The sequence below is a fragment of the Onychomys torridus genome, chromosome 14, assembly GCF_903995425.1.
Source record: "Onychomys torridus chromosome 14, mOncTor1.1, whole genome shotgun sequence".
NCBI classification, from domain to species: Eukaryota; Metazoa; Chordata; class Mammalia; order Rodentia; family Cricetidae; genus Onychomys; species Onychomys torridus.
In genome coordinates this window covers 55,846,901-55,857,633 of record NC_050456.1, presented here as the reverse complement: position 1 = coordinate 55,857,633, position 10,733 = coordinate 55,846,901, and the positions used below count along the sequence as shown (strand labels likewise).

Below are 10,733 nucleotides of genomic sequence, written 5' to 3'. Positions count from 1 at the left end.
AGAAACTTAAAAAAAAAAAAAAAAAAAACCCAAAACATCCCAGCGTCTCTCCATAGGCGCTGTCCATTCAGCTCCTTTCTAAGAAAATTTTTATCTTGGCACTTAAATATCATCCAAATCTAATCAAAAGCCAGTGGTTTGTCTACTGGACTCTAAATGCCACACTAAATTGCTGCCACGTCAAGCCCCAGGTGAGAGAAACCTGAAGAAAGGAAAGAGAGGTTATCGGGAGGGAGGGAGGCTGGCAGGGAAGGGGAGTAGCCGATCAGCTATGAGATAAGTGATGATTCAAGCTGTGCTAAGGGGAAGGAGACCCTGTGCAGGTGACTGCAGGCTTAGGGGGACAAGCACCGATAACGGGGGTCACTGAACCTATGAAAGGCACGGTTTAGGAGTGGCCAGTGTCAGACCCAGGAGGCCTTGAAGTCAGAGAAGGCTCTTCCTCTTCAGCTCAGCCTCATGTCGTTGCACACCTTTCTAACTCGGCCGGCTGTGCGCCCGGCAAGAATACTAACCCCGTGAACACCATTACTGTGGGGCCCCAGCCACCAAGCTGGTTTTGTTCCCTCTTCTCTCTCTGGTTTGCTTCGTGCAGGCCCCTAGGCTAGGCAGGACCGATCAAGTTGAAAAGAGCCAGCTTTCCAAAGATCGGATATGCCCTTTGCTTCCTCTATTATAGGTAGATTTTTTTTTTCTTCATGTTTGCAGTGCTTCTAAAGAACGAAACCCTGACAACTAGAGTGAGCTAAGACACGAAAATGCGAATGTGTGGGCCGTGCATCTACACTCAGAAAGTAAAAATCTCTATAGAGGTGAAGTCTGAGACTCTGTATTGAACAGGTTCCCCCAGGTGACCCTAAGGTATGGAAACCCATTGTTCTGGGGACGGCTGTCTGAACTAAACCAGGCATAGTATCAGTTTTGTTTGTTTTTCGTTTTGTTTTGTTTTGTTGAGACAGGGTTTCTTTGAGTAGCCCGGGCTGTCCTGGAACTCGATCTATAGACCAGGCTGGCCTAAAACTCAAGAGTTCACTTGCCTCTGCCTCCCGAGTGCTGGGATTAAAGGCGTGTGCCACCACCACCCGGCCCATAGTATCCATTTTGATTTAAGGGAAAATAGCTGAGGTTGGTGGTGAGTCTAGAAGTCAGCAGACACTAGGGGTTGCCAAGTGCATCCTTAACTAGTTTTTAAAGACAGGGTCCCTCCTGTAGCCAGCTCAGGTTAACCTTGGGTACTTACTCTCTACGTAGACCTGTCTGGGACAGTGTGACCAGTGTGGCCCTGGTATTGTGGTGATCCTTCAGCCTCTGCCTCCTGAGAACTTTGATTATAGGTACACACTATCAAGCCCCACTCCATACTTTGCATGGTCTCCCATGGTACCTGTTAACCCATTTTATAGGCATTTATAAACAAGGACATTGGCCTAGTTGGCTGGGAAGTGAAATATTCACCATTCAAAACAAGTCGGTGGTTTTCTTTTTCACCACGGGCATCTTGGGATCAGATGGCTGTTACTAGAGACACAGCAGGAGCTGACTGGGGATATGAAGCATGTCACCCGACGGGCACACTGGTGCATTCGGTGATACTAAGGTGGCATCATCCCTTCCCATTTTTCTGCACTCTGAAACTGAGAGACAGAGGTGGCAGGGCTCATTAATTTAAGGTGGAGTCCAAGGTCTCTGTCGAGGGTCTTCTATGTCCCTTGCAGGTGGATGGAATGCCAAAATAGATGCAGTATTAGTCTAGCACTTAGATGAACAATTCAAGTCACGATGACCTGAACTGATCTTGTTTTAAACTATAAAATTCTGCCAAGTCATGTAGGCTTAGCTTGCAGGCCTCAGCACTCCTAAATGAAATGGGAGATGAGGAGATAGAAGTCTTCATGGGGCGCTGATTCATGCTGGGGTGGGGGTAAGCTGGGGCAGGCTCGGCTAGGGGTTACTGCGTGCTCAGTTCACTTTTCCTGCCATGTGGACCCCACTAGAAAGGACTCCCACAGCACTAAGAGGCCTGGGACTTCCTACTCCAGGAGGGAGAATAACATAGAGGAGGTGCATCCAATTCTCTGTGGGGATGAACATGGCAAGGCAGTAGGTCCAAGGTTAGCACTAGCTCTGTGGTTATAGTCTGCATTCTAAATGCCAGCCATGTTCAGCACTGGCTGTTGGATTCAGGCTCTTAACCTAAGAAGCCAGAGGCAAATATGTAACATACATTAAAAGGATCACATGGCAGTGTGCTTCTGTAGTTCCTGTATCCAGGAGGCCTAGTTCAAGGCTGGCCTGTGTTATGTAGCAAGATCCTGCCTTAAAAACAGAAAAAAAAAAAAAAAGACACCAAGCAAAGGACAAAAAAGTTCGAGGATTAAGTTTTTCGAAATGAGTGACAGTGTGTCACAGGGCTTTCTGGAGATTAGACAGTCAATGAAAGCAGACTGTTGGGACACAGCAGATGTCTATGAAGCCATCATTGGTCAGCTTCATCTATGTACACCACTTACACCTGCGGTCATCTCTTTGTAGAGGGGTCAGAGTCCAAGACCCTTCTCCACTATCTTGTACTCTGTCAGTGCTGTTTATTCCAGAGAGTCAGCCCTCCTGCGTGGTAAGTACATGTGAAAATAAACTAGTTCAAGAATCCTGCTGTTAACACCCCACCCCCCAAAAAAAGATGGATCTCAGTGAGTTTGAGTCCAGCCTGGTCTACAAAGCAAGTTCCAGGACAGCCAGGAATGTCACACAGAGAAACCCTGTCTCGAAAACCAAACCAAAAGAATCTTGCTGTTATCAACAGCGGCCCTTTGTTTTTCAAGTTTTTCTTTTGTGTGTATGGGTGTTTTGCTCATATTCTGTCTATGGAGACCATATGCAGGAGCCCAGAAGAGGGCATCACATCCCTTAGAACTGGAGTGACAGGGGGTGGTGAGCTGTGTGCTGGGAATTGAACCCCCATCTCTGCAAAAGTAACCAACGCTCTTAATCACTGAGCCATTTCTCCAGCCCCACAACTGGTGAGAGTCTCACAGCCAGGCTAGCCTTGTCCTAATCATCCTGCTTCCACCTCCTGAATACTGGGATTATAGGAGAGGCTTCACACTTCATATATTTGTTCAAATTCAAAATCTTCAAAGAACAGAACACTAGGCTCCCAGTCAACACAGATTATAAGAATGCATGCTTTTAAAATTCTGTTTATTTAGCGTATGTACACATAAAAGAGAAATCACCCTCAGATCCCACCCAGCAGAAAACATGCACAAACCCAAGGTATATGTGGAAGGGAGGGGCCCCAGCCCCAAGTTAGCAGTTGGGATGGTGCAATCCTGTGAATCACAAACCCATCACGAACGGGCTGGACTCAAGTGTCAAACAGGCTGGAACCTCTGCAGCTGGCCCTAAAACAAGCGAGCGCCATAGCCAAAGGTCTGTTTGATGCCCTCAAAGTAGTACCGCTGCCAGCCTTGTCGCGTCCGCTCTTCCTCAGGAGCAGGGACGCCTCGGCCTTCCATGCACAGCTCTGTCTCTCCGTTCTTGTCAATGAAGGTCAAGGTGATGGCAGCAAAGTGCCCTATGGGAAGAAGGGGGTTTTCAGATCCAGAGTTCCTGGACAAGTTTAAACCAGGGGAGAGCGGTATCTGGGGACAATGGCAGCAAGCCTTACTCACCCTCTGGCCACGACTTAAACCTCCACTTCATAGCAATGTGTTTCTCAGGGACCTGGAACAATGAGGAGCTCAGTCTAGTGAGGCCCACAGGGCACCCAGCCCCAGCTAGGCAAGCCATCTGCCTCTGTGTGTGTGTGATTGTGTCACTTGTAAGAAAACTCAAAATTACAGCCCTGCTTTGAAAAGTATCACAGAGGCCTTAAGTTTTACCCAGAAAGTGGAGACACACACTAATGTAACTGAATGGAGGTGACAACCTGGGAAGAGGCAGGAATACTCACCAGATCAGTGAACTCTCCGGTGACGTTGCCATCGACCATGTGAAACTTCCCACCTTTGTCTGCTTCTAAGGCCGCAGGGGCATGGGTAAAGGCCTGGACCAGCTGCAGGGAAGCAGGAATTGGAACAAGATGCATGGCTCTCAATGGGACTTGGGCCAACGGCAGTTCCTCAGCTCTGCCCGTGAGGACGTTTTGGTCTCTCTCTGTTCTGGGCCTCTACAGACTAGGCTTGACCTCAGGATCTGAATCCATGATGCTACTACTTCAGGCACATACTTTTTCTTTCCTTGTTTTCCTCCCTTCCAGTACACACAAGTGCTGTATCACTGAACCACCCTACCCCACCCCCCATTCACTCTTCTAACAAGAACACAGTGGCTCCTGCTGACATGACCCCAACTAGTACAAACAGAAAAAATGTGTGTGTGAAAATGCCCTCCAGCCCTGCTGGTGTAAGAGGCCTTCCCAATCCACTTAACAGCAGAGCCCTGCACACTAAGGGCCCTAGGGTGATGGCAAGCTCACTTACCTCCTGGGTGGTAAACACTCTATAGAGCTCCTCTGGTGAGGTCAGGAAGGTCTCTCTAAGGGTGATCTTACAAGTGGGGATTTTGACACCAACAGGTTTGGCCTGGCTTTTTGAAGGAGCAGCCTTTGCCTATGAAGGGGGTGAAAAGGGGTGACTTTACAGTTCGTGAGATCTCAATCAACACAGCTGCAGGGACAACTCATTCACTCGCCCAGAAGCCTGCACCTCCAAAGTCAAAGGGGTTAATTTGTGCATGTACATGTTTCCGTCACAGAACTCTTCCAGTAACACCCTTACTGAAGACTTCCTCTCTAGGATCTTTAAAAAAAGTGTGTGTGAATGTATGCCACATGTGGTGCCTGCATAGATCACTGGATTCCCTGTGAGCCATCTCCCCGGCCCCTAGGAAGTACAAGCCATCAGACAAAGGACAAGTCAATCTTAGGCATTTCAGAGCTCAGTGTAACTCTCCAACAGAACCATCCTAAAATAGCTGGATAGGGGAGCTGAAGGCATAGCTCAGCAGCCTGAGATGCTCCTCATATGCAAGGTCCTGGGATTCACCCCAGTACAAGAAAGTAAAGGACAGAAAGACAAAGACAAGAAAAGGAAGAGAAAAAGGGAAAGGAGAAAAAGCAAGCAGGCTGGATGCAGTTCTTTCTGGAGTGTTCTTCACTGTGCTTGTTGACAAAAGGATGCAGGGCTCTAAACCAGGGGCTGAGTCGGGACCACCAGGGTCTGCTCTAGATAAAACATGCACTTGCTCCACAAGCAGAAAAGATGAATCAGTTTCCCGTGGATGAAGGTAGCAACCTAACCCTGGGACGAGATCCTCAACATCCAAGTACGAAATGCCAACTCCCCAGTTAGAAATGACACTAAGAGCAGCTGACTGGTGCTATGTGCAATCAAAAGCCACACTTCAGGGTCCTTGAAGGCTTCCCTCTGCTCCAGGGGCCCACTGTCAGCCAATAAAGATCGGGTTGGGAGATTGGAGGGATGGCTCAGTGGTTAAGAACACTTGCTGTTTGCAAAGGTCACAGCTTCCATTCCCAGCACGCACACTAGGTGGCTCACAACTGCGGGCAATCACAGTTGAGGGAGATCTGACACCCCCTTCTGAAAGGCCTCCAAGGGCACTTGGTGAACATACAGACAGGTTCAGAAACAAAAATAAACATGTAAAAATAAAACCGTACCAGGTTACGACACTGACAGGAAACTATATATTGCAGCCTCTCTAAGAAAGCACACAAACAGGCTGCTCTGGCTGATGTGGCACATGGCGGCCGTCATCCTCTCCCTCTGCAGAAGGCTCACTGCTTACCTTGCACACCTCAGTTTTTGGTGCTGGCTGACCCACTGGGTCTACGGACTCTCCATTCACTGTGGGCAAGATCATGCCCTGAGTGAACTCTGAAAAGACAAAATCCTTATTAATTTCTTAGCTGACACAGGACATGAGACAAACACAGCTGTCATAACCAGAATTAAGGAAAAGCCTGCATTCTTTCTCTCTCCCTTTAGTTTATGCCCAACAGATTATCTCGGTGTACAGAATATAGTAGCGTTATCTTAAAAAGCTTAAACCCCTGATGAAAATGGAAACATTACAACGTCTTTAGTCTCTACTATACAAGAGACTCACTAGTCACAACACCAGAATCTTGGTTCTCACTGAAAAATGATCAATTTCAAGGTTGGTCATAATATAAATTCCAACACCAAGATCAGAAGGATGTGGTAGAGGCAGAATCCCCCAGGTCATCTGGGCTAACCCCCTCTGCTTCTAACCATGTCAACTTCCAGGATTATTCTAAAGTAGTCTTTAGATCGGAGATGTCTGACGGAAACATGTGTGTCTTATATGTAATTTAAGACTTCCGGTAGCCACATTAAAAGTTAATGTTCAAGGTGAAGTTTTACTAGTATATTTAAACTAATCATACTATCTAATGTTACTCTAACATAACTATCGTTTCAATTGCTATCCATCTTTAAATTGAGATATTTTACACTGTTTTTGGGCACCATCTGAGAATCCATTGTGTATTTCACACTCCCAGCACATCTCACTTGGGTTAGCCAATTTCAAGAGCCTGACAGCTAACTCCACTAGACAACATAGCTCAGGATCTTCCTCTAACTTGGAGCTTTTAGATCAACTTCACCTCCCACCCCCATCATTACCCATCTGTCAGGGGAAGGGCAGTCCAGGCCCTCAGTCAGGATCTGGCAGTGGAAGACAACCTCAGGCAGAGTTCTAAAAGGATACCTGTTTTGAGGGTGCTGATGTAAATCCCCACTGCTTCTCTTAGAAGTTTCACCCCTTCTTCCTTCATTAAGGCCACGAGATTTGTGTCAGGCTCGTCTTTGGCAAGGCTCACACTAATCTGAGTGAGAGATCAAAAGCAGGTGATAAAATGATTTAAGGAGCAATCAAGAAAGCACTGACATTTCCAAAGGAAAGGTGTAGAGCTGCCACACAGGTACAATCCCCAACAATATTCCTTCTCAACTCCTCTCTGCCAGGGCAGAGGTGGCTAATGTTACACCCCATTTCCCTAGCCAAAGCAGAGACACTGACTATGTACAAATTGCTCTGGAAGTTTCCAAAGGCACCACATAGCCTTAGACTCATCTGCAGGTTGGGCTTTAGAATGGTTAACCTAAGCCTTGACTATGAATGAACAGGGGGATGACCACTTTTCTCATCTGAGACTACACAGACAGGGAGGACGCAGATAAGGAGTTAGGAAACACCAACCTCCACTTCATCCACACTGTTCTCATCAGACAAATTGGGGATTTCCACGTGTCCTTTGTATTGCACTCCTGACTTAGAGGTACCTGTCAAAGCAATGCAATTCCATTAGCCTCCTCCTTTGCAGGGAAGGCCCTGCCAGGAACACTGTCCACTTAAAGCTTTTAACCCCCATTCTAAGCTGCCCCTCTATCGTCAGAGAATGCCAAATACCAGAAGCAACCATAGCACCCCAATGTCTTTTCTCACCCCTGGGAAGATCTAATGGGGCACACAGCATGGCCCTGAGAGCTACACAAGTCGGGTAGTAGCTCAGTTCTCCCAGAGCCTGTCTGGGTAGCCACGAGCATCAATTCAATTTGAAGAGCTGTTCTGAAAACAAGCATTTATCCAACGTGACTGATATGCTAGGGAACAAATTTGTTTATAGCTATTTCATATTTGTTTCTATGTGAGTTCATCACTGAGAAATAAGAAGTGGACAGAGAAAACTACAGCCAGGTGAAGAGATGCACAGAAATAAATGAAAGCTCCTATCTCAAAACATCTGTCAGGTAACATGCCATTGGTGTGGTGACCCTTCTGCCTCAGAAGATCCCTTCCAGGATCTCACAAGAGCCTTCAGGCTGCAATCCCTGCGATGCCCACAAACACAATGAAACTTCAATCAAAGAAAAACCATCCTGATTGTAGTCTACATGTACTTCATACTCATCACATGAATAAAACTCTACTATCAATTCTTAGTTTCTATAGTTTAAATTTGTGTGTGCGCACCAGCACATCTATATGCAAGGGCCCTCAGAGGCCAGAGGCACCAGATCCCTCTGAAGTTGAAGTTCTAGATGGCTGTGAATTGCAGGATGTGGGTGCAGGAACCAAACTCCAGTCTCTCCACCCCAATCTCTTTACTTTAAAATCACATCACTGATGATGTTTTTTGAAGGTGTTTTCTTCCCCTCTCCCTTTCTAACTCACAGCTGTTTGCCTACCTCCGCTTTCCAATCGGCGGGACCACAGGCACGTATCACCACATCGGATGGGTACTGTATTTCTTTTTTCTCTAGACAGGGTTTCTCTGGGTATCCCTGGCTGGCCTGGATCTCGCTCTGTAGGCCGGACTGGCCTGGAACTCAAGAGGTCCACCTGCTTCTGCTTCCTGAGTGCTGGGATTAAAGGTGTGTACCACCACCACCTATTCCTAATATATCCTCTGAATAAACCTTGTGGTTTCTTACTGAGTGACTGTTGCATAGTGCACTGATTTTTAGAAACACACATTAATTATGACAAAACTGACTCTCCATCCAAATAATACTTACTTATCAGCTACAATAGTATAGTGGCCTAACATGGTAAGATTCAAACTGGGGTTAGAAAATGAAGTTAAAAGAGAACAAACGAAAACCCCCTCTCTTAAACCATTCATAAGACACGTATAAACTAGCCCAAGACTCCATCACCTTAGGAATCCTAACACAGAACAAGGTCCAAAGATACAGTGCCCCGTCACTGCACTGGTGGGAACCGATGAAACTCAGAGAGCAAGTGAACACACCTGTGTCCCCAGCAGCACCCCAGACTGCTTTCCTCCCAAGCAGCACTGTCTCCCCCCTTCAGGTTTTTGTCACTGCTCAGAACCCCCTCTCCAGCAAGTGTAAGAGCGACAGAAACTGAGCTAACCTCGTCTCTGACAGCCTGGCTGGCGCTTACCTGTCCAGTTTAGTTTGATGGACCACTCATAGAAGAAGATCAGTCTGCCTTTCCGGTTGTTAATGGAAGCCTCCCCGTCAAGCTTGTTCACCTCCGTCACCTCACATGTGCCCTCCTCATTTTCTACCCGAACGGCCAGGAACAGAGTTTTCAGCTTCTCTGTGGACCAGTTGGAAGCATCCCTTTCTGTCCTGCAAAACAGAAGCAGCGATGGGTAGCTGTCAAGGGGGTGGGGACGGGGACGGGGACCACACACACTTTTCCTGCCGCAAGGAAGGGCAAGGTTAAAGGAAGCAGAAAAGACCAATAACAACAAATCCTCTAAAATCTACCCCAGCGTATCCGCACACAGGCCATCTGGGGAAGCCAAAGGGCGGTGAGTTGTGGACAAAGGCAGGTGCTGTAACAAACCAGCGCTAAGTTGTTCTCTCCAGTCTCAATCAGATGACCCTTGATTATTAACATGGCGCCCCCATCTGGCCCAGAGGAAAGCTGTGACCATAGGGCTGAAGCCAGGAGAGCATGCATTTCGCTAAGAGCCTCAGTAAATTAAAAACAAAAACCAACCAATTATGCCAGCCTCATTAGCAGTGTTCTGGCCCGTCTTACTCAGACTGCTTTAAATGCCCTAAACATTCTATGTCCTCCGAACAGTGTCACAAAGTCCACTGTGTAAGAGGGGACAGGGTCAGGGTAAGAAAAAAAAAAAAAGGAGCGGAGAAATCAATTCTTTGCCCGTCTATTAAAGCGATGAAGGTAAAAGCAGCCGCAACTGAGTAAAACAAACAAACAAACAAAAAAACCAGTTTCGAGTAAAGTTCACTTGCGCTCCAAATAACATTGCTTCTACGGGATTTCACAAAGACGAGGAAGCTTCTAAGAACAGCTAGGCTGTAAAATCATGACTGCCCGGCAACCTAGAGTTACAACAGAACTTAACAGTTCCGGGTGAGAGGCTGCATCGCGTTCAGCATCCCGAAGCTCCCGGCGCCCTGCAGACCCCGCTCCAAAGCTGCTCCCGCTGGACCCCACCGAGACCTCCCCAGCAGTCTCCCCACACAATCGGCAGGGGGTTTGGATCTCAAGGACGCCTGCTGCGGCCACGTGTAGGAAGTATCTCCGGGCTCAGCCTGGATGCAGCAACTAGGGCGCTCTGTTCCGTTCGCTCTGAAGTCCCTCCTTTGGGACTCAGCGGGCTACGTCGAACCCCTCGCCCTAGCCAACAGCGCACCGCGAGGGTGGCGAGGGACGGAGAGGACCCCTGCACCAGGAGGCACCCACGCCCAACCCCGGGGCAATCTGCACACGCCAAGGTCCCAGGCACCCCCAAACCCCAGCCTGGAAGCAGTGCTCCTGCGGCCTGTCTTGCTGGCCCTTACCAGTGCCAGTTGTTGACGTTGGTGGCGTCCGCCCGCTCCTCCACGATCCAGCGTGGGTCTCCCTCACCCCACTTGGCCATCAGCTCACTTATCGCACCGCTACCAGCTCCCAAGCAGCCGCAGCCACAGCCTCAGGACCGCTCGGTCCCAGCCGCCCGGCAGCGCCTGGAAACTACTAGAAGCGGCAGCAGCACCTCCTGGCTTGCTTTTCCCTCCACCCCCACCCCCTCCCCGCCTTAACTTCCGGCTCCTCCTCACTCCTGCCGGGTACTTCCGTTCCGGCTCGCCGAACCGTAGGTTCTGTAACTGCTGGAGTGCCTTCAAAACTCTCTGTTTATCTTAAAAGGTCTCTGAAGTCTAAGCCCTCAAACTACCAATCCTCACCGGTAGGGA

General features: G+C 48.3%; 1 protein-coding gene across 1 annotated transcript; it reads right to left on the bottom strand.

Annotated features, from left to right (window-relative positions):
- Positions 1-3,184: 3,184 nt before the first annotated feature.
- Ahsa1 (activator of HSP90 ATPase activity 1) lies at positions 3,185-10,574 on the bottom strand. Its single transcript, XM_036206616.1, has 9 exons — positions 10,341-10,574; positions 8,962-9,152; positions 7,252-7,334; positions 6,760-6,877; positions 5,812-5,900; positions 4,485-4,613; positions 3,956-4,057; positions 3,675-3,726; positions 3,185-3,577 (listed from the first exon to the last, which is right to left on the bottom strand). Exons 1-9 carry the CDS (start codon positions 10,418-10,420, stop codon positions 3,405-3,407), a joined length of 1,017 nt encoding a protein of 338 aa, XP_036062509.1. The 5' UTR covers positions 10,421-10,574; the 3' UTR covers positions 3,185-3,404.
- Positions 10,575-10,733: the final 159 nt, after the last annotated feature.